The sequence below is a fragment of the Gadus macrocephalus genome, chromosome 20 (genome assembly GCF_031168955.1).
Source record: "Gadus macrocephalus chromosome 20, ASM3116895v1".
Lineage (NCBI taxonomy): Eukaryota > Metazoa > Chordata > Actinopteri > Gadiformes > Gadidae > Gadus > Gadus macrocephalus.
In genome coordinates this window covers 872,974-893,265 of record NC_082401.1, presented here as the reverse complement: position 1 = coordinate 893,265, position 20,292 = coordinate 872,974, and the positions used below count along the sequence as shown (strand labels likewise).

The window sequence follows — 20,292 nt, the reverse complement described above, 5'->3', positions numbered from 1 at the left end:
ACATATTCTACATGCACCTAGCCTCTCTTGCTATTTCTAATTTAAAAGTGTCAAGGTAGTATGCATTTGCATTGCCACTGGGGCCACGGAGTCTGGCGCTGGGGCCAATCCACTGACCTCTCTGTATTGTAATTCCTCTAACCGTCTAGCAGCCTTGCAGGCGTGTCCATTCCTCCCCATAGTGTATTGCAGGTTAACATCGTCTCTCCTGCCATGGCTGACTGCAGCCCTTGCCAATAAACTCAGTATGCTCACTCCCCCTCTCCTTGTTGCTGGCCACGATGGGAAAGTTACCATATAAGAATCATGTACACCCATTGTCTCATCTCTTGTATGCTTGGTAAATCGCTGCCTCTATCTTCCCATGGTCACGCTCTAAATTTAAATGGACTTTGCTGTTAGAAGTGTCCTAAAAATAAGTTATTCGATATGATTCCCACATGCATGAATCTAGGTGTGTGTATGTGTGCGTGCCAGGCATGCAAATGGGTCAGGGTACTGGAGTCCATGAGGTGATGGTCTGAATGCTGTGCGTTGGCCGTGCGTTTGAGTGTACGTTCAGACGTCAGCTGAATAGCTGTTCCATGCAGCCGGCCATCTTTAAACTAAACAGGTCTAAACCATTACCATGATGAGATCCTCCAGGTAGAAAGGTTAGCATTTCACAATGAATCAGTCTGGCCTGGGCAGCGAGTTAATCCACACATGGCCTAATGTCGTTACAGGAACATATTTCTGTTTACCGTTAAACATCATTATTTAGTCTCTCTTTCAGATGAAACAATTTTGATTGGTCTGTGGATTTCTACTCGTTCTTCGGCTGCGGCCCTCCCTGTCCATCATTAACTGAAAGTCCCTCCCCCAGTGCTGATTGGTCCTGTCCTTTCTACACTTTTGGAAAGGCTCTCAACAAGCAGACATATGTATGTATTGTGTTACCGATATGCCACTTTGAGGGAAAGAAGTAGGGGGTGCCATTAGAAATTACACTCATGTAGATTTCCCATTTTGCACCAAGAGACACCAGTTACATAAGGGCCTCACGAAGGTCAGGAAGTCAAACCTGGTCCAACACTGCCCTCTAGAGTCGAATAGGATTAACTGAAACTCCCAGTGTATTTTTGCAATCAGTGGTTCATCAGTGCAATCAGTGCAATTGATGATCTATTGTAAGGTTCTAGTTTACAATAGATCATCAATTTACTGAAATGTAGTTTGTTAGTGATAACAACCTTTTTGGTAATAGTACTAATAATTAACCCAGTTCATTGGATGTGCTGAATTGGCTAAACAATGTTTTGGTACATCACAATATAATAATGAATACATGACAAATTATAATTATTCATAGTATTTATTCAATTATTTAATATATCGTTAGTTTCATATAAATGCATCAATTTAACACATTTCTATTTTTTTTGCCCGAAACGTAATGACATTTTCCCATCTGCTTTCTTGCAGACTAATCAACTGGTTGTCAACTCTGCATCCTCTGCATACGGGTGTGTGTGCGTTCACATACAGGTGTACGTATTTGCGTGTGTGCGCTTGTCTGCGCTCAGCCCATTGTTTGCAAACATGAACGGACCACAAGGCCACATAGACATGCTTCACAAGCTCCCAGGCTGTCACATGTCATCCGAGCTGGCTAATGAGAGTCTGTCTTCACCCGGGGGGCCGGGAGTTGTCCTGGCAGCCGCAGAAGGGGAAGGTCCCGCAGCACGGCTGTAACCAGGGCTTCCACAGGATGTGGTCCCAGGACATCTGGTTGGGGACGCCGTGCTCGGGGCCCTTAGTCCGGGGCCCCCCGGTCACAGGGCTGCCCTTACATGACCCTTGACCTTAGTCATTCATCCTGGCTCCTAGCAAGCTCATGGCTACGGTGTTAGGCTCTGTCGGGACCACGGCCCCGACCTCAGGGCCCGAGCAGGGCTGAGGCTGGTGTCCTCTGAGTGGGAGGGAGGGACTCACAGTCAGGGGGCTGCCAGCGTACGGCGTGGAGGTAGCTGCCGCAGTAGTGGAACATGAACTGGTGCTCCGAGCGCCGGCTCCGCCCCTCCAGCAGCGGCATGAGGTCATGGCCGTCCAGCGGCCTGAGGGGACACAACACAGCGTGGTGAAGACCCCCGCTCCCCTCATGGTGCCCTGCTCAGAGGCTGAATAATGCTCATCCGTTCATTGCAAATCAGCCGCCATTACCCCCTTGTCAGGTCAGATCTGCTTTTATTGGTCCTTTTCTTCGATAAAAACACCTCTACACCATCTAACTACACCCACTAACCCCACCCTCTCTATCAGGTAAAACACCTCTACACCTAACTACACCTACTAACCCCACCCTCTCTACCAGGTAAAACACCTCTACACCTAACTACACCTACTAACCCCACCCTCTCTACCAGGTAAAACACCTCTACATCTAACTACACCCACTAACCCCACCCTCTCTACCAGGTAAAACACCTCTACACCTAACTACACCCACTAACCCCACCCTCTCTACCAGGTAAAACACCTCTACATCTAACTACACCCACTAACCCCACCCTCTCTACCTGGTAAAACACCTCTACATCTAACTATACCCACTAACCCCACCCTCTCCACCTGGTAAAACACCTCTACATCTAACTACACCCACTAACCCCACCCTCTCTACCAGGTAAAACACCTCTACCCCTTACTACACCCACTAACCCGATCCTCTCTGAGGGCCAGGTAAAACGCCTCTTTCCAGAGACGGTAATAAGTGCAATCGGTCCAAATAGGCAGAGGTACAATAGTAGCACAACTAAAGTCTTTATAAAGTTATTAGAAAATAGATGAGAAATGAGGAATCTGGTGAGCGTTGAGCAGTTTAATCAATAATACAACAGTGATCTAACCCTTTCTCACCCCCCCTCCTACCTGTCCGCCTCCGTGTCCTGGGCCAGGTGCCTGAGGGTGGGGTACAGGTCCATGAGGCTGGTGGGCTGGTCAACCACCCGGCCCGCCGGCAGCCTTCCCGGCCAGCGGAAAATACGCGGGACCCGGATCCCCCCCTCCCAACCCCCCCATGACCTTGCCCCCTGCAGGGACAGAGAGAGGGGGTAAGCTTCCCCCTGCTAGCGTGCTGCGGTGGTGTGCTGATGACAGATGACTGGTGATGACACCAACAGCCGGTTTACAGTAACACAGACACATGTGTACTGCCAGAGGACAAGAGAGCCACTGCAAGGCACATCTGCATTCAATGCACTCCCACTTATGCATATTTATCTCAGGACAATTCATATGTATCACACACAACACTAGTTCTGATGTCTGGATGGCTCCTAACATCCTCATACAAAGACAGAAATAGGGGAATCTGCATTGAGTTATAATGCACCCTAACTCTGAGGCGGGCAAAGTCAGAAACTCAAGTACTCATCCTTTGAGAGGCTTTTTAATTTGGTGTTAACCATGTCAATATTGGTGAACACGTTGATTGATGCGTCTAGGTTTGTAGGGTCTTTTGTGATATTTTTTGTCTGTATAATTGTTTCAGGGCTCTCTTGCTGAAGAGATGTGCCCCCCTGCAGGAGAACTGAACCCAGGGTTAAAGTCAGCTGATCCATTGAAGTTTATTTTATTCTATTCATTAGAAGTATTATTTAAAGGTTGAATTAGTAGTTCAATAACACAAAGAGAAATTGCACAGCAGTCAGTTAAGATTTTATCATTTATGTTCTTTTTTATCTTAAGTTGATTGCAATTTCTATAATTCTTTGTAAATTCTGCTTTATAGGCCTCAAAGTGTCTTAAGATTTTGCCACAAACTAAAATCTAGAACCTCTGTCTCTTCTGCTTTGGTGTTCCCTTCTGAATACGGACAGAAAGCAGAGAAGAGCTTTATAACCCACAAACCTCACCTTACAGATACTGTTGGGAAGTCTCACCTTTATAAAAACTGTTCCATTCTGAAGCCTCACCTTTACAAAAACTGTTCCATTCTGAAGCCTCAACCTTAGAAAAACTGTTCCATTGGGAAGCCTCACCTTAATAAAAGCTGTTCCATTGGGAAGCACCGTCTTTATAAAAACTGTTCCATTGGTATTCCCCACCTTTATAAAAACTGTTCCTTTGGGTAGCCTCACCTTTATAAAAACTGTTCCATTCTGAAGCCTCACCTTTATAAATCCCGTTCCAGCCGCCCCGTTGCGGGTCTTCTATGTGTCCGCCGTGGTCTGAGGTGAAGTACATCATGGTGTTGTTGGCCAGCCCCAGTGAATCAACCGTCTCCGTCACTTGACCTGCACAGGAGAGGTAACCTCAGACATTTAGAGGCCCATATAAATTCCATATTTATCACAAATATGTCTTGAAACGGGGCCAGAACTTGCATTAGGTAGAATGATTTGTGCATGTTTCTTTCCCTCTGCATCTCTAACTTATGTCAGGAATATGCATCAAATCCCACTAAAATGATGTATGGGAACCTCTGCCATCATCTTTATTTGACCTGAGGTTGGCTTGATGGTGTGAGTGTTAAAGCGGCCAGGCTAATGCAGCAGCGCTTTGAGCATCCATAAATTACTTCACCTGTCTGACCGCCACAGAGGATAAGGTTACACTGGGCGGTTAGTTTAAACAAGATTGCAGTACATATTATGGCAGACTTCACTGCATCAAATGTGGATGACCCTCATCTGAGAAACGAGACATTTCCACAAACACAATCACACACACACACCTATAATCCAGTCCATTTCCTCAACATTGTCACCATAGACACCGTGGCGACTTTTGCCAGCGAAGGCGGGGCTATTGAAGAGTGGTGTGTGAACGTGAGCCAATGAAAAGAAGAGGAGAAACGGCTGATGGGCATTCCTGCGGAGAGAATTATAAATCACTTAAGAAATTCATCCTGATTAAACATGTCCATGGCTTATTACTTGAGGAGCCTACATTGCCTAGTACTCTCTTTAGTGCTCATAAATTTAAGAAAATCGAAAATATGAAACTTAAATGATATTGATATAGAGCGCAACAGTGACCGCTTTATTAAACAGTTATGGTTCCAGAAGTAAATTTCCCATTTATTTTCTCCATTGACATTTCATAAAATCGTTATATAAAGAGTTTTAAGCCTGGAACAAAGCAGTGGCGTAGCCATATGGGCCTCTAAATTGAAATATATGCACTATTAGTTTGATCTAACTTTGACCTATTATGCTTATTCAAAGTGTTATATTTTGACGTTATGAACAAATTCCACTCAAGTATACGTGGTACGTATACTTTGGAAGGTTACGACATTATGGCTTCAATCAAAATCACTCTGGAGAAAATGAATGGGATTTTTCCTTTTGGAACCACACTGTTGCTCTCTATTGACTAGTCCTACAGATGTACTAATACCTGGAACGTTTACCTTGATATGAAGTGTTGGGCCTCGTTCAGCATCCTCTCAGCCAGGGTCTCCATCACCAGCGGCTGCTCCACCACCTCCTGGTTCCTCATGACGATGCAGTTCCAGGTCTGCAGGAAGCAGAAGGGGACGTACCACACAGCCACCCCCCCAGCGGTGAGGCAGGTCAGCGCGACCAGGAGACCAACGCTGACACTCGGGAGGCCCAGCGCACGAAGACACACCTGAACCAGGAATCCAAACACACCCCCATAAGAAACACAGCCCGACACACTACACACCACCTGCGACACAAGGAGACACACACGTCCCAACAGGGGTGAACAGTCCAGATAAGCTGCAGGAATGCCAAAGACATTTAGAAAGGATTAACCTTTTCAAAACAGATTTGGTTGATCTTTTATTTTTTCAGCGCTAAAGACTTATGTCAGTGGTCCCGCTGGGTTGTGCCCCGTCTGTCCAACCCGGGGAGCAGGGGAAGCTGCACAGGTCCCAGAGTTTATCCGAAGCCCTGATTCCATCATGGGGTGCAGCCTTGAGACCCTTCTGATCGCATGACCTCAGGTTGTGTTCCATGGATCGGTCTGATTACATGACCTCACGTTGTGTTTCTGTCCACGGATCAGTCTGATCACATGACCTCACGTTGTGTTTCACTAAACAGATCGTTCTGATCACATGACCTCACGTTGAATCTCACTAAACAGATCGTTCTGATCACATCAACTTACGTTGTTTTTCGCTTCACGGATCAGTCTGGACTCTAGCCTCCCACGTCCATTTCAACCTTGACCCTACTTTACCATGCTTCCACTTATTTTTTGCCTGCATTAGTTGGCACTCATGCAGACACATTTATCTAAAATTGTACGGTATTGAGCTAGGCACTTCAGCCCGTCGGCAGCTGTATGTAAGCCTGAGGGGCATTAGAGCCAATCAATGCACGCCCTCTGAAAGGGCCGTTTGCGCCACTGACAGGCTCAGATTGTTACAGGTTGAGTGGCTGCAGGAGGAGAACAGTGGAAACTTGGATTTAGTGGCATGCTTAGGCAGAACATTGTCGTAGGCAAACACAAGCTTGTGAACATAAACTGCTCAAAAAAATAAAGGGAACACTTAAACAACACAATGTAACTCCAAGTCAATCACACTTCTGTGAAATCAAACTGTCCTCTTAGGAAGCAACACTGATTGACAATCAATTTCACATGCTGTTGTGCAACTGGAATAGACAACAGGTGGAAATGATAGGCAATTAGCAAGACACCCCCAATAAAGGAGTGGTTCTGCAGGTGGTGACCACAGACCACTTCTCAGTTCCTATGCTTTCTGGCTGATGTTTTGGTCACTTTTGAATGCTGGCGGTGCTTTCACTCTAGTGGTAGCATGAGACGGAGTCTACAACCCACACAAGTGGCTCAGATAGTGCAGCTCATCCAGGATGGCACATCAATACGAGCTGTGGCAAGAAGGTTTGCTGTGTCTGTCAGCGTAGTGTCCAGAGCATGGAGGCGCTACCAGGAGACAGGCCAGTACATCAGGAGACGTGGAGGAGGCCACAACAACAACAACCCAGCAGCAGGACCGCTACCTCCACCTTTGTGCAAGGAGGAACAGGAGGAGCACTGCCAGAGCCCTGCAAAATGACCTCCAGCAGGCCACAAATGTGCATGTGTCTGCTCAAACGGTCAGAAACAGACTCCATGAGGGTGGTATGAGGGCCCGACGTCCACAGGTGGGGGTTGTACTTACAGCCCAACACCGTGCAGGACGTTTGGCATTTGCCAGAGAACACCAAGATTGGCAAATTCACCACTGGCGCCCTGTGCTCTTCACAGATGAAAGCAGGTTCACACTGAGCACATGTGACAGACGCGACAGAGTCTGGAGACGCCGTGGAGAACGTTCTACTGCCTGCAACATCCTCCAGCATGACCGGTTTGGCGGTGGGTCAGTAATGGTGTGGGGTGGCATTTCTTAGTGTTCCCTTTATTTTTTTGAGCAGTGTATAAGAAACCAAAAAATGGATATTCCAATTTAGTGTCTCAAGCAAGCAGTGGAACCCGCACCAACAATCCTGTTCAGAACAGAAACCATTCCTCTGACCGGAGAGGGTGAGATTGATGGCCGCGGGGACATCGGCTCTTCAGACCTTGATGTGACATTCCCTTATCACAGGTCGAGTCCCCCAAGGAGGGTCAGCACACACAGCATTTAGAAAAGCACAGAAAAGGCTGAAGAGCTGCATGAGGAAGACATGTTGCACCAATGGGAGTTAATGCTGGTTAAGGCTGCAACATCGGATGTTTTACTTAAATAGAAAAATACAATGTTTTAATTGTCATAATTATATTGATACACATTATGAACTATTGTAGTTATTATTCATTTTTATTAACAATAATAAATTATTGTGTAGGTGTGTGCGTGTGTGCGTGCGTGCGTGCGTGTGTTTGTGTGTTAGGGGTGTGCCTGAACCCGAAAATGGGATGCTCATTTATTGCGGGTTGGAAACTTATATTTTCCTGTCCCAATTTGCCAGATAATATTACAATTTAGGGAAATTATAAATTTGCAGCTGAGAAATATTTTATTCAATGCACACCTCTGTATGTTGTTTTTACCACCGGCCTCAAGAAACCAACGGCTGCTCCCCAGGGAGTCCTCCCCATCCAACCCACACAGCGTTCTCTATCTTAGCCCCAACCCTTCTCACTGTTCCTCCACCAGCCTCCCTCTCAGCTCCACCACCAGCCTCCCTCTCAGCTCCTCCACCAGCCTCCCTCTCAGCTCCTCCACCAGCCTCCCTCTCAGCTCCACCACCAGCCTCCCTCACAGCTCCTCCACCAGCCTCCCTCTCAGCTCCTCCACCAGCCTCCCTCTCAGCTCCTCCACCAGCCTCCCTCTCAGCTCCTCCACCAGCCTCCCTCACAGCTCCTCCACCAGCCTCCCTCTCAGCTCCTCCACCAGCCTCCCTCTCAGCTCCACCACCAGGCCCCCTCTCAGCTCCTCCACCAGCCCCGCCACCGGGGGGCGGAGCTCATCACTATGACTGGATATCATAGCGAGGGCCAGAGCAGGCTGATACTAAGTGCATTCTGCCTCACTGCTCATCGCCGTGCCAACCAAGCGCTGCAGGGTGCAAAGCCGCTGGGACGCTTTAGTCACACAAACACAAGCCCACGTCCCGTCTCTCACCTCTCACTCAGTGCGCCCCCCATCGCTCTGCCCTGGGATGGAATGGCACATCCTCATTTAGATTTTCCTTTTATAGCAAAAAAACAAAAGGGCAAGCCGATTCCTCTTTTTGATAATAAACAAGGTAATAGAAATGGATAGAAATGGATAGAAATATATATATTTTTGTCATTCCATTTGACGACCTTGCTGCTGGTGCACTACTACCATCACTCTATGACTAGGCATCCAAAGCGACTTACAATAAGTAGTATTTGTCAGAAGAAAGAGAAACAATATATCTCTGTCAGTACAGTAAGGATGTTCATAGAACCAAGTGCCAAGCACAATGATCTCTAGGTTAACCCATTCCACATACACAACAAAGATGACTAGGATAAGATGCTGCACAATGCTAAGAACTATTTTTAAGTGCCTCCCTCATCCACAAAGAACACTTCTCCTATGTTCATGGTACGCGTCATTGGCATTGTTAGTCAAGTCCCCTCGATTACCCTAACCACCACCAGACACACACACGTACCAGCGTGAGCAGAGCGAGCCCCAGCAGCTGGGATAGGCTCCTGAGGACCTGCTCCACGTCGGCCAGCACGTCAACGGGCTGCCCGGGAACACAGTTGTTGAACAGGGTGAAGGGAAGGCCATAGAAGTAGTGGAAGCCATGCTGGTTGGGGTGGTGGCAGTGGTCTCCCCTGCTCACGCAGTTCACACCCAGGTGCCATTTACCTGGAGAGAGAGGGTGAGTGAGTGAGTGAGAGATTCTGGAGCTGCTTCGCAAAGGTGGTCTCTGTGGGGGGCAATCCCCCTGACCCAGCCAGAAACAGCAGCACTGGCACACGACCACTACTGGCCAGCCCTGGGACACACACACACACACAGACGATATGAGCACGTACACACACAAGCATGAGCATATGACACAAACCCACATGACGCATAACAAACACAACGTAGCATCAATATAGAAACATGCTTGAATGCAGATCCATGCAGTTGACTATTGCATACCAAACCCTTTAATCCGTAGTGCTCATAAGTACTGAACTACCCCCCCCCCCACCCCTTGCAGTAACAGTCGCTGCAGCTCTGCTGATCAGTAGATGATATCAGGACCACAAACTGCTTATGTCAATGGAGTGCCCCTACATCTGCCAAATAGAAATTTAGTTTTAAAAAGCTTCCGATCTTTATAGAAAATAAAGTATGCACAAAGCACCTGCTTGAGAGAACAATTTAAAAAAAGGATTTACTTTTTACCCCACTTCTTCAAAGTTATTGATTTATTTATAAAATAGCTATTGTTTCTTATTGATAAGACCTACTCACTCAATCACCTCATGTGGTCTTAAGGGATAATTTTAGATATTGACTTTGACATCCCTGACATTGTATTGGATTGTGTTTTATACTGTTGGGTCCATTTTCATCTAAGTGAGGCAGTGAATGTGTGTTAACACAAAGCTGCCTAATTTGCCCTGTTGATCAGGTCTAACATTTATGCAATTGTCCAAATATTTTTATCCATTCATCCATTACCTCCAACCCACGCTACCCACGCACAAATGTGGTTTTAGTCTAATCGTATACATACAGCCCATCTCAATCAAAAGGATAATACGATTATCTGATTGGTCAATGTTGCGTTAGACAGATAAAGATATTGATATGCATTTAGCAATTTGGACTCCTAATAGACACTTTCACAGATGCACAGACAGTCAATACCATCAGACTGTTAAAATACCAAATGAAAAAATGTAAAGTATAGTATCAGTCTCAAACTGGTTCTCGGTTAGAATGATTGAATGTGTGTGTGAAGCTGTCTATCTGTCAAAAGGTTTGCATGTGCACATCTGCCTGATGTTATTCCAAAGAGTGGAGCGCCTGTTCGGCCAGTTGGGAACAGATGGCCTGTCTCGTACCGGACACATAGACCGGTACGAGACAGACGGCCAAACACAACCATTTATCTAATATGAGGCAGGATAATCCAGAGGAGCGCCATGGAGGATGTAATTGGCTCCTGCTGACCTAGAACGGTCTGTCGATCCCGTTATCGAGACAGTATTAAACAAAGTGGACGGTATATTTTCACTAAAAGAAGAACAATCCTCATCCTCATCTTCAAATCCACTTTACCGGGGTCGGGTCGCGAGGCAGGAGCTCTAGCAGGGGGCCCCAGACTTCCCTTTCCTGGTCCATATTGACCAGCTCTGACGGGGGGAGGACAGTGTTGAGATATCATCTCTCCACCTAGTCCTGGGTCTTCCGCGAGGTCTCCTCCCCACTGGACGTGCTTGGAACACCTCCCCAGGGAGGCGCCCAGTGAGCAGCCTTACCAGATGAAACACCTCAACTGACTCCTTTCTAAGCAGAGGAGCAGCGGCTCTACTCCAAGTTCCTTCCAGAAAGAAGAACAAACGACTGCAACTAAAGCGTTATGTGATTGGCGGGTGGCCTGTCCAATGGCGCCCAGAGGCATTGTGTCTGCCCCGTTGGGGACACTGACTCCCCTTGGAAAATGGAAAATGAAGGGAGCGGTCCCAGAGCGGTCCCAGGCAGTTTGCATTGGTCTAGCGATGCCAGGCTAGTCCTTATCCACTCCCTCGAGGAGACATAAAATTCATAGTAGAGGGCAAAAACAGACAACATATAAAGGCCATTGGACATTACTCACCAACAATTACTGCTGATATTCATAACTGCATGACCCCCAGTGGGATATTGCTTTTCATCAACAGTTCTTCTCCAAGTGACATTTATTCATTCACAGTAATGAGCGACCACAGGATTAATCAATAATTAATTTTCGGCGGAGCTCGGCGGCAGTGCGGCAGCTCAGCTCCCGGAGTGCAATCCCTTTCTCCTCCATGTCGTTCAATATGGACTATAGAGAGTCAAGGCCAAAGTTAGTTTCCCCCAATTCTTCTCAACCACGGCCGAGATTACCCCCACTACAAGTCTTTACTTGTTGTGGAAGTACCAGAGACGTCAGACGCAGTCTTTATGATTCATAATATCATCCGAGGCGCACATAGCTTTTGGCCGTGATATTAGATATAATATTATATAAATACAATATTATTATTATTATTATGATATTATATTATATAGATATAGAGCTCCAGGAGACCGCAAACGGCAACAAATTGGTCAATGGGGAGCAGCTCATTTGCATTAAAGCTACAGACACCAGAAATACAAAGAAGAATGAAATTGCTCATGTGACCATGAATATCCAGGAAGTGTGTGACATAATATAGAGTAGACCTAACAGCCCTAGAGCCATTTAATATAATATGCCTTTTCACTTTGTGAGTACCTAATAAGGGCTCAGCCAGACACTATGTTGTTGGGAAACAGTCAGAAAGCCTTAACTTACCTAGTACTACGGAGTTTAATAACTTTAGAGCTTCCAATGTAGGTGAAATGGTTTTGGGGAACAATTTCCTATTAACCTTTGAGCCCCTAAGAGGTAGGTTGCTAAGGAAGTTAGCAACTAGGCTTTTGAGAAACAAACCCCTGATCAGAACGTACTGTTGATACATTCATATAACTTCACATGTTCACCACTTCTACATAGATGCAAATGCTTCACCTGGAGCTGCTTGTTCACTTTAGTACTTGATGACATGTAAGAATACGTTTTACATCCCAGCCACAGGGTGCCACACTGCCATTTACAGAGGTTTGGTTTGCTGACCAATTTAAAAGCTGCGGCAAAACCAACTTTAGGATCACCTCGGGATAAACGCCATCATTGCACATCAAATGTTATAGTACACCACATTATAAGTTTCAACCACATGCCCGGACATTTTCCCTTTCTCTGTTTCACACCTCATACGTTGATCATTTGAAGAGCCTATCTTTTCATCCTGATTTATTTACGGTGAAAAACAACAGTCGACTATAAAACAGTTCATCACAAAAGGTTAATATCTTGATTCCAAGACCACACAATACCATTCAATGACGAAATAATTTACCATAATTCATTATTGCAAAAGATTTTGCAACTGAATGTGGTTCTGCTCCTTTATGTACCAGGTCACGGGCAATAGACTAGGGAAGTCTATAGGGGAAGACACTAGGGAAGATATCACACACGGTCCATAATCCATGTGTCTTCACCAGTAGCTGCCCTGGTACATGAGAGGAGCAGACCCAGAGTCGTAGTGGTATGAACTGTGTTTCTCCGACAAAGACTTCTTGTGAAACGGGTCTACTGCTTTATAACAGACACAAGAGAGAACTGCAGCAGTGAGTTCGAGCAGTAGTGGAAAACGGTGAGTGGTGAGTGTGAAACTGGCTGCAGCTCTCTCCTCAGGAGGAGCATAAAGGAGTGCCTGTGCTCTACCTGAGCGCAGTGCGTAGCGTCCGGTCAGGAACGCCGCACGGCTCGGGGTGCACAGAGGAGCCGCCGCGATGTGTTGACTCAGCTTCACGCCTTCCAGAGCCAGGCGGTCTATGTTGGGCGTCCTGGAGGAAAGAGAGGTAGAGGGAAAGGGAGAGAGGGTTAGAGAGAGAGAGAGAGAGAGAGAGAGAGAGAGAGAGAGAGAGAGAGAGAGAGAGAGAGAGAGAGAGAGAGAGAGAGAGAGAGAGAGAGAGAGAGAGAGAGAGAGAGAGAGAGAGAGAGAGAGAGAGAGAGAGAGAGAGAGAGAGAGAGAGAGAGAGAGAGAGAGAGAGGGTTAGAGTGAGAGTGAGAGTGAGAGAGAGAGAATACTGTGGATACTGAATCGATGAGGCCCTCGAAATCACAATTGAAATGAATAATTTTGTTGTTTGTTGTTGGAAAGGGAAAAAGAAGCAACAAAAGAGATTAAACCAAACAGATAATGTTGAATTTGGATTATTATTTTTTTTTTTAAATCGTATTGCCTACTAAGGCTTTGAAGCACTATCTAAAAAGACAAACAGAAAATAGTTAAACAATACAAACATTGGACTAGCTTTTTTTAAGTAAGTTTGCGTTACTAACTCAAAGATGTTTTGCTTTTTTGAAAGACAGATATATATATATAATACGTAGATTTATATGTTCCTATCTGGAATTATCCACCATCTTGGGACAGGGGTGAGCCAATGACTCGTGTATCACCTTCTAGAGGAGTGGACCCCAACCCACTGCTGCTGATTACATCATAAATCAACTTATCGATGTACAGATCCTTACAGAGAGAACACAACAGGGTCATAATTAGGACATGGTTTTAAGGTCATATTACCTTATAGTGTGGTTGCCATAGCAGCCCACGTCGCCAATCCCCAAGTCGTCCACCATGATCAAGACGAAGTTGGGCCTTGAGTCCAGTCCTAACCCGGTGACCTCATCAACCCCCAGCATCAGCACCAGCAAAGCCAGAGAGGCCAGCCGGGTGGGCCTGGTGGAGGAAGGTGAACACTAATTCAGCTACAAGTCAAGAAAGACTGCCCCCTCTAAAACACCGAAGTCTGGGAGGGGGAGGAGGCATCGATTTTTCATCGAAAAAGTAGTAATTCGGCCAATTCTGTTGTTATGGAATTCGTTAAATAGAGACTATGGTTGCCTTTTTTGACAGGACAAATACGTACACAAGAAATGCCGTAGTTGTAAAGTAATGCGATAGATACATGTTCGGATGCTCAACTCCGGTTTATTAACTCCGCGTGTCTCACTCACATCAGTAATACTGACCTACCGTATAACCCCCAGTATATGCGCAAGCACATTAACTACCGTATATGACAATATGCGCAAGCGCATTAACTACCGTATATGACATCTCCCCCTTTTTAAAGTGTTATGTCAATAACATCACAGGAACAGTTTAACTGAAAATGCCTATTCAAACAGGTCATAGCATAAACCAAGATTAACTTAAATGGAGACATTTCTAAAATGTTATGTCAATAACATCACAGGAACAGTTTAACTGAAAATGCCTATTCAAACAGGTCATAGCATAAACCAAGATTAATTTAAATTAACTTAAATGGAGACATTTCTAACATACACAGGTCTCTTTCCCCTCAACCCACAGATAAACCTTATCAACAGATAAACATGTACAACTGTACAACTTTCTTTTCTTTTTTCACAAATCAACAGTATCACATTAATATCAATACAACTTTTCTTCTTTTTTTTTTTCACAAATCAACAGTATCACATTAATATCAATACAACTTTTCTTCTCTTTTTTTTTTTCAAAAGGGCATATGATCTGCACTTATTTACAGGTCAAGCCTGTCGATTTGCTTGCACACCCGTCCCGATCTGGTCACAGTCTGACCGGGCAGAGGGGTTGTGGGTGTAGCCACACTCTGACTCACAGGAACGGTCTCTGACATGGTGGCACCGTCAGAGTGTGTGTCTGTCCCTGTGACGTCCCTGTGCGCTGCTGGGATGGGCTGGGGAACTGGCCCTGGTTGGAGGTGACGGCGGTTCCGCCGCAGCTCCGCTCCATGCTGCGTCCTGATGACGAAGGATCTCGGGGTGGTGCTCTCGCTTGAGATCACCGCTGGCAAAGACCATGACTTTTCATGGTCCAACTTGGAGAATACAGCATCTCCTGGTTGCAGGGCAGGTAAGGGCCTGGCTCCATGACGGCGGTTGAAGTAGTGAGCCTGTTTAGCCTTTTCCCTTCCGTCCCTCTCCTTCACAGCTGTCCTGCTAGGCCATTTGGGTAGGAGATTTTTCTCCAGAGTGGGGAGTGTGGTTCTGATTTTCCTCCCCATCAACAGCTCGGCTGGACTGAAGCCTGTGGTGGAGCACGGAGTGGACCTATAGCTCATCAGAGCCATCACAGGATCTTCTTGCTTGAGAATTTTCTTTGCCGTCTGTACAGCTCTCTCTGCGTGCCCATTGCCCTGTGGATGGTGAGGGCTGGATGTGCAGTGCTTGAAGTCGAGCTGCCTCGCACACTCCTTGAACTCTGCACTTGAAAACTGGGGTCCGTTATCACTCACCACCTCATCTGGAATGCCAAACCTGGCGAAGACCGCTTTCATTCTTTGAATTACCTGTGCACTCGTTGTCGAGGGTAAGTGCAGTATCTCTAGGAACCTGGAGTAATAATCTGAGATTACCAGGTAGTTGTGGTGGTTGTGCTCACAAAGGTCCATTGCAATTCTCTTCCAGGGTCGCTCTGGAAGCGGTGTGGAGATGAGAGGTTCCTTTTGATGTGTTCTTTTCAGTTCACAGCACACCTGACATGACGTCACAAGCATGCTTATCTCCGTAGAGAGTCTCGGCCACCACACAGATGAGCACGCTCTCTCCCTACATTTGACTAGGCCCTGGTGCCCTTCGTGAATCTTCTGAAGGATCTCACCTCTCATTGACTTTGGCACGACAATCCTGCTTCCTCTGAGGACCAGGCCATCGTGTTCCGATAGCTCTGACTTCACTTGGACGTACTCTCTCGCGTCCATGGGCACATTGCTCAAGTGTTCAGGCCATCCTTTCTTTATGAGTTTCACAACCGACAGCAGTTCGGCATCGGCTGCTGTCGCCGTTCTGATTTCATCCATCTTGCTTGATGATGCAGGGATCCCCTCTACTACACTATCCACGTAGCATGCCACGTCACTGTGTGTGTCTGTCTCTGCACACGTGCTGGCCAGTGGACTGCGTGACAGGGTGTCCGTGATGACCAGAGTTTTCCCTGGCGCATATTCTGCCACTGGATTGAATCTCATGAGCCTCATGAGAAGACGCTGACATCTTAGAGGTACATTGTCTAGACTGTGGCTGTTAATGAGAGGCACTAGCGGTTTGTGATCAGTGATGAGCTTGAACTGCTCCAGTCCATTGAGGTATCTGTCAAACTTCTCGCATGCCCACACACCGGCCAGGCATTCCTTCTCTATCTGGGCGTAGCGTGTTTCTGCCTCAGTGAGCCGTCTGGAGCAATATGCCACAGGTTTCCACTGCTCCCCGTGGAGCTGAAGGAGCACACCCCCCAGTCCATAACTACTTGCATCTGCTGACACAGCCGTGGGCTTGTTCAAGTCATAGAAAACAAGTACTGGTGCAGTTGACAGCAGCTCCTTGATGTGTTCAAAAGCAGTTTGTTGTGCGTGGCTCCATGTCCATGAATTCTTGTCCCTCAAGAGCTCGTACAGCGGCTGTCCTACGGTAGAGAGCATGGGGATGTATCTTCCAAGATAATTTACCATTCCCAGTATCCTTCTCAATTCTTGCACGTCTGCTGGTGGTGAAAGCTGCCTTATAGCTTTCACTTTGTCTGGGTCAGGCCGGATCCCGGACCGGTCAATGAGATGTCCAAGGAACCGCAGCTGACTCTGCCTGATGGAGCACTTCTCACGGTTGAGCTTCAGACCAGCTGTCACAATGCGCTGCATTACCTTCTCCAGGCGACCGTCGTGCTGCTCTTGTGTGGTCCCATAGACCAGAATGTCGTCCATGAAGACCTCAACACCCTCCAGCCCCTGCAGGGTCTCCATCATCTTCCTCTGGAAGATTTCTGGTGCGCTCGTGATTCCAAACGGTAGCCGCTTGAAGTTGAATCTGCCAAATGGTGTAATAAAGGTAGTGAGCTTACAGCTGTCTGGGTGTAGCGGTATCTGGAAGAACCCACTGGCGGCATCGAGCGAAGAGAAGACAGTGGCCCCACTCAGCTTTGCTGTAATCTCATCAGTAGTAGGCAGGATATACTGTTCTCTTTTCACTGCCTCATTCAGCCTCTTGAGATCAACACATATGCGGGCTTTACCTGTGCTCTTCAAGACTGGCACCATGGGTGCACACCAGTCCGTGGGCTGTGTCACCCTCTCGATGATGCCATTTCCCATGATGCATCCTCAAAACGTCCAAATGTTGCACCAATGTAGCCTAGGGGAGAGCCGGGTCAATTGAAACACGGGACGATTGAAACACAGCGATTTCCTCGAAAACAATGAAAGGCATTCACGTCAAATTTCGTCACTACCTTCAGCACGCAAGACTGACCAACCCCGGGAAATTTCGTGTAATGACCTGACCAACATTCAAATGTTATCCGCCGAACCTGTTTTCGAGTGCGCCAAGTAAAATCCTTCCTGCGGTAGTTTTTTTGTAATAAATAGTTGTGTTTTTCGTTTCATGCCATAATAATATGACTATACAACCGATGAATTAGTACTTAAACCTATGCTAAAGTGTGCAATGTCAGAGTTTTGAAGTTTAGAGGTAAAAAAGGTTTAAGTGTCAATAGTCGCTGTCGGGACGATTGAAACAATTGTTTCAAACGCAACAGTTGTCATGTTATCCGGTGGACCTGGTAGTTTTTGTTTAAAATAAATAAAAAGATGTTCATCTGTGTATCCCTAAACATGACTTAGGACTGGGAAATAAGTAAATTTAATGCAAATTTAGTCGTCCAAAAGAAGAAAGGTGAGTTTTAATCGAAATGTTCACCCAAAAATATATTTGACCTATTTATATTATGCAGAATTATGTGAAATTTTAGCAATGACGAGTACACTAGTATGTTGTCCGGTATGTTACATAAAAACAAGAGTACGGTCAATAGTTTCTTTTTAAAATATGCTGTTTCATTCGTCCCGCATGTGTGTTTCAAACGTCTCGACTAGGCGGGGCGTTTGAAACAAATGTCAACTTACGTTCAAAGTTAAAAAACAGCTCGATCATCCAACACGTGTGTTGAATTACGATTGTAACCAGAGAACACACATGTGAGTTGAGTTGTTGATCACATGTTGAAATTATTTGTATACGTAACGTCATCTTTGGAAAAGACGTCTAACTGAAAAGTGTTTCAATCGACCCGGCTCTACCCATGACATGAGCCCCAAGATTCTCGCCAAAAAAAACAACATAACAGCTCACTTCCCTCAACGTGGCAGCAGCAGCTTTGCTGCTAGATGAGAGTGCACCTTAGGAATTGTAGTTGTTGTAGGTTTGGCGAGTCAGACGCGCAAACGTTTTTTGCAACTTTTCTAGATAGCCATCTAAATTGATTACACTGAACTATGGCCTCGTCACACCTTGTGGTTATCTCCTGTGAACACAGGCGTATACACAGAGCTTTAGCAATCATTTGAAAGTATGACCTGCTATTCTAACTTTATACACAATATTAATATTTATATTACACTGCCTTTTCAGTGTGCCACCCAAATGTTTTACCAACCCCTGCTGGATTCCCCTTTTCATATTGATCTTATCAATATAAAAATCAAAAGTAGAAATCTAAATTGTTAATTGCACTCACTTTGCAAGGAAGTTACATACCAGTGTATAATTTCCACATCCAAACAGCCAACATTTATTTTTCGATATATTGAAGACACGGCCATTATTCTTTAAATAATCATTGTACAAGTGTAACTACCCCTTGTACTCATGAGTCAATGTCCTGAGTCGTAAGTCAATGCATAGTAAACCTTACCCAAAGGTAAGACAGATGCAACAGAAAACATTGACTTACCTGAGAAGGTATGGCGTCATGTCTATAATAAATGGGAGCGCAAAAGACTTTAAGAGGCGCGCGCAACTAACGCAGCCGTATTATTACGGCGTGCACGCGTATTATTACGACGTGCAGGTGCATTACATGCATGGACATAATAAAGGATGGACCACGGACTGGAAAATGGCCGCCCATTCATTCCTATGCAAACTGCTCAGTGGCGCATGGTAACATACAGGAGCGATTTGCTTCCGCGTTATGTGGCCAGGACACGTGACCTAGTCCGTGACGTACCGGATGCAGAGATCTTCTTCTTCTTCTAGTTTAGTGGCGGATCATAGTTTTTCCCCATATACCGCGACCGACTGGACTACTACACAGGAGTTTGTGACAAGGACGTTGACAAGGACAAGGACGTTGGCAAATCATACTTTAAATCATACAAATAAATTCAAAGAAAAAACCAAACTAACGAAACAAAATAAAACAAACTAACAAAAGAAATGAATAAATAAAAATAAATAAAAAATATATATACTTAAGGTTAAATTCTTCTAATTAGGTTAGTATCTTTTATCTAATTTATCAGCAATTTCATTGCCATATATTCCATGGTGGGCTGGAATCCAACAGAACTGAATAACTAAACCAAGGCTTATAATATTTAAAAGAAGATGCTTTACCTCTATCACCAAATCTTCCTCATCCTCATCCTCATCGTCATCCGCTTATCCGGGGTCGGGTCGCGGGGGGAGCAGCTCAAGCAGGGGGCCCCAGACTTCCCTTTCCCGGGCCACATTGACCAGCTCTGACGGGGGGATCCCGAGGCGTTCCCAGGCCAGTGTTGAGATATAATCTCTCCACCTAGTCCTGGGTCTTCCCCGAGGTCTCCTCCCCACTGGACGTGCCTGAAACACCTCCCAAGGAAGGCGCCCAGTGGGCATCCTTACCAGATGCCCGAACCACCTCAGCTGACTCCTTTCTAAGTAAAGGAGCAGCGGCTCTAATCCGAGTTCCTCACGGATGGCTGAGCTTCTCACCCTATCCCTAAGGGAGACGCCAGCCACCCTTCTGAGAAAACTCATCTCGGCCGCTTGTACCCGCGATCTCGTCCTTTCGGTCATCACCCAGCCCTCATGACCATAGGTGAGGATAGGAACGAAGATCGACCGGTAGATCGAGAGCTTTGCCTTGCGGCTCAGCTCTCTTTTCGTTACAACGGTGCGGTAAAGCGAACGCAATACCGCCCCCGCTGCTCCGATTCTCCGGCCAATCTCACGC

General features: G+C 46.1%; 1 protein-coding gene across 1 annotated transcript; it reads right to left on the bottom strand.

Annotated features, from left to right (window-relative positions):
• Nucleotides 1–1,181: 1,181 nt before the first annotated feature.
• On the bottom strand, nucleotides 1,182–19,152 carry LOC132448876 (arylsulfatase D-like). The gene is given in 12 exon segments (XM_060040421.1): nucleotides 1,182–1,822; nucleotides 1,926–2,096; nucleotides 2,911–3,056; nucleotides 3,058–3,071; nucleotides 4,155–4,277; nucleotides 4,718–4,854; nucleotides 5,399–5,619; nucleotides 9,117–9,323; nucleotides 9,325–9,449; nucleotides 12,954–13,075; nucleotides 13,822–13,977; nucleotides 19,030–19,152. Coding segments are annotated over 12 exon segments (1,596 nt in total). The 5' UTR covers nucleotides 19,050–19,152; the 3' UTR covers nucleotides 1,182–1,668.
• Nucleotides 19,153–20,292: the final 1,140 nt, after the last annotated feature.